The sequence below is a fragment of the Cajanus cajan genome, chromosome 9 (assembly GCF_000230855.2).
Source record: "Cajanus cajan strain Asha chromosome 9, NIPB_CcT2T_4, whole genome shotgun sequence".
Taxonomy (NCBI): Eukaryota; Viridiplantae; Streptophyta; class Magnoliopsida; order Fabales; family Fabaceae; genus Cajanus; species Cajanus cajan.
Genome location: NC_138525.1, coordinates 1,499,868 through 1,503,154, shown reverse-complemented (window position 1 = coordinate 1,503,154; position 3,287 = coordinate 1,499,868). Strand labels below are relative to the sequence as shown.

Below are 3,287 nucleotides of genomic sequence, written 5' to 3'. Positions count from 1 at the left end.
ACAACACAACACTGAGTAGTGAGCTCACATCACAGGCACTGTGATTCTTGTGCGTATAAAAATCATTTTTTACCTGAATTAGATTTAGAGGAATCTTTAATCTTTAATACCAACGATTGCACATGATTATTCCCTTTTTACTCTCTCAACTCAACCTCACTTCTTGATGCACAATTTGTCTTTATCACACCACACTTTCCACATTTTCACTTCAACTAAACCCATTTCTCTCTTTCCCTCCTCACAAGCATGTGAAGATTCTTCGCCGCGATTCAATGCCACAGATTCCACGCTGTCTGCAAAATTTTCAAGAACCACCCCTTTAGAGGTTCTTTTTCATTTTTTTTTCTTGTGGGTTCAGCGAAAGATTGAAACTTTGATGCGGTTTAGTTCACGGGGTTTTGTTAAAATGTATGAATAGGCTACTTGGTGGTTGTTTTTGAGTGGATTTGAAAAGAGATCTTTGAAATGTAGGATTGTTTTTGAGTTTGATGTTCATAATGTGTGGTGTTGATGATGTTTTTCTTTCAGTTTCTTACGTGTAACATCAATCTTTTTGGCAGGTTGGATTCAGAGGCTGTTATTGTTATCATTATAATTTAAATAAAAAGCATTATGGTGGCTAAAATCAGGCAAAGTGTTGTTAACTCTCCAAATCCAACAAAACCAGTGGTTGGAGAGATTGACACCAGTCCACCTATTCAATCTGTTAAAGATGCTGTTTCTCTATTTGCTGAAGGTGCTTTGTCTGGTGAAAAACCTGTCATTAAGAAGGCAAAATCTTATTTTGCTGAGGTAACTGTGTTTTGTTTTTGTTTTATTTTGTTTACATTTCTAGGCGTTACAAGCTACAAGTACTATACCGTAATTGTAAAACTATATCTGAATTTGCATATCAAGAAGTATAATGGACCAATAACTTTAGTGTAATTCATTTCTAGCAATGGTTTAGAGGTTATGAATCTAAATTTGTGTTTTCACTACGTGTTCTGATGGAAAAAGTTTGGGCGGGGTGAAACGTGAAAGAAATTGGGGACATTTGATCTTGTTAGTTTGAAATCTTTAATCTCTCATATTACAATAATAATAATTAAATCTTTAAATTTTGACAATCTGTTCTATACAATTCAATATCGTGCTTAATGACAAGCTCTATAAGTGAAAATTGTTTCTATGGTTTAGACTAGATTTTAAGTGGGTTTCTAGTGTCCGGGACAACTTACAAGCTTTGTTATTTCATTAGAGTGTTTGGGCAAAGGAGTCACAACTTCACTTAGCCCAGAAAGAGCTCACAAAATTAAAGGAACAACTAAAGAATGCAGAAACTACCAAGGCTCAAGTTGAGGTGGAGCTTGAAAAGGCTAAAAGAGTGGTTGAGGAACTGACACAAAAGCTTAAAGTTCTCGGTGAATCCAGAGAGTCAGCAGTTCAGGCAACAGAAGATTCTAATAGTCAAGCAAAAAAGCTGAAAGAAGAAAAATGTGGTGATCTTGATGGAACCAATGGTGCTTGGAAAGAAGAGTTAGAAACTGCTGTAAAAGGTTATGCTTCTACCATTAAAGAACTTGATGTTGCAAAGCAAGAACTGAGTCAAATTCGTCAGGGGTATGATTTATCCTTGGAAGCAAGAGTTACTGCTCTCAAGCAAGCAGCAGAAGCTGAAGATGCAACGAAGGCAAACACCGAAAGAGCATCTGAGTTATCTAAAGAAATTTTGGCTGTACAGGAATCCATTGAGCCAATGAAGGCTGCATCTGTCCAAGCACAACAACTGCAAGAAGAGATATTAGCCGAGCATAACGTTCTGAGACAATCATATGAAGCTAAACTTGAAGAAATAAAGAAGAATTTGCTTGATTTAAAGAATGAATTCAATCCAGAGCTTACCAAAAATCTTGAAGTGCAGCTGTCTGAGACAATGAATGAAATTGGGAGTCTTCAAGAGCAAATGGAAAATACAAAGAAATCAGACCTGGACTCTTTGAAAAGTGTTACTGTGGGGCTTGATGATGCTAAGGAATTACTGCTGAAATTATCAGGACAAGAAAATTCTGTTAGAAGCACGGTGGAAGCTCTTAGGATGGAGCTGGAGAATGTGCAAAGAGAACACTATGAATTGAAGGAGAAAGAATCCAAAACTGAGTCAATTGTTGAGAGTCTGCGGTTAGAGCTCCAGAAAAGTGAGGCTGAAATTGAAGCCAACTTGGCCAAAGAATCAAAGGCTAGAGGTGCATCAGAGGAAATGATCTTGACATTGAACCAGTTGTTGTTGGAAACTGAAAATGCAAGGAGGGAAACACAAGCTATGAAGAATGAGGCAGCAGAATTGAAGATGGAAGCTGAAGTCACCAAACTTGTGTTTGAAGATGCAGAAATAAAGCTTAAAGAAGCATTGGAAGAAGCAGAAGAAGCTAAAGCAGCAGAAGCAAGTGCTCTTGATCAGATTAGGGTCTTATCTGCGAGTACTAGTGATGCTGCTCATTCATCAACTTCTGAGTCTGGTGCAAAGATTACAATCTCAAGGGAGGAGTTTGAGTCCTTAGTTCATAAGGCTGAGGAGTGTGATAAATTAGCAGACATAAAAGTGGCTGCTGCCACAGCACAGGTTGAAGCTGCAAAGGCTAGTGAAAATGAAGTTCTTAAAAGGTTAGAGGAAACTCAGAAGGAAATTGAGGACATAAAGACTGAAACACAGGAAGCCATGAAAAGGGCAAACATGGCTGATGCAGCAAGGAGGGCAGTGGAGAGTGAGCTCAGAAAATGGCGCGAACGCGAACAGAAGAAAGCTGCAGAAGTTGCATCGCAAATTTTGGCTGAAACACGGATGTCACCAGAACTGTCTCCTCAGCACTACAGGATTCAGAAGCAGAATTCACCTCCAAACAAGGTGGAGATGAAGAAGTTAGAAAAAGGAAAAGTGTCAGTTTCAAAGAAAGTTCTGTTGCCAAATATCAGTGGCATCTTTCACAGGAAGAAGAACCAGGTTGAGGGAGGATCCCCTTCTTACCTTCCCGGGGAGAATCCTCAGTGAAATTTGTTACAGTTTTGTGCAGATCATGAATTTGAGAGACATAATAGCTTGTGCGAAAGTTGAGGTTAATGCAATCAGGTTTCTTCTGTCATCATGGTATGAGGTAAAATAATTTTGAAATGTTAATAGTTTGGTCACAACTATTTTATTAAGGCAACTTGAGTAGTAGATTATTGTATATTGTTATTTGATGTCTGGGAAGTATGATAACTATCAAAAACTACATCGTAATCTATCTGGTTATTCTTCTTCCCAA

The 3,287-nt window shown here is 38.1% G+C and overlaps 1 protein-coding gene across 3 annotated transcripts; it reads left to right on the top strand.

Annotated features, from left to right (window-relative positions):
* LOC109806921 (WEB family protein At5g55860) lies at positions 1-3,287 on the top strand. Of its 3 annotated transcripts, none has more exons than XM_020369454.3 (3): positions 1-328; positions 564-795; positions 1,244-3,287. In XM_020369454.3, exons 2-3 carry the CDS (start codon positions 616-618, stop codon positions 3,029-3,031), a joined length of 1,968 nt encoding a protein of 655 aa, XP_020225043.1. In that variant the 5' UTR covers positions 1-328; positions 564-615; the 3' UTR covers positions 3,032-3,287. The 3 variants fall into 3 exon arrangements, with proteins under 3 accessions (XP_020225043.1, XP_029124757.1, XP_029124760.1); XM_029268924.2 differs by having other exon boundaries at positions 1-411; XM_029268927.2 differs by lacking the exon at positions 1-328 and adding an exon at positions 345-470.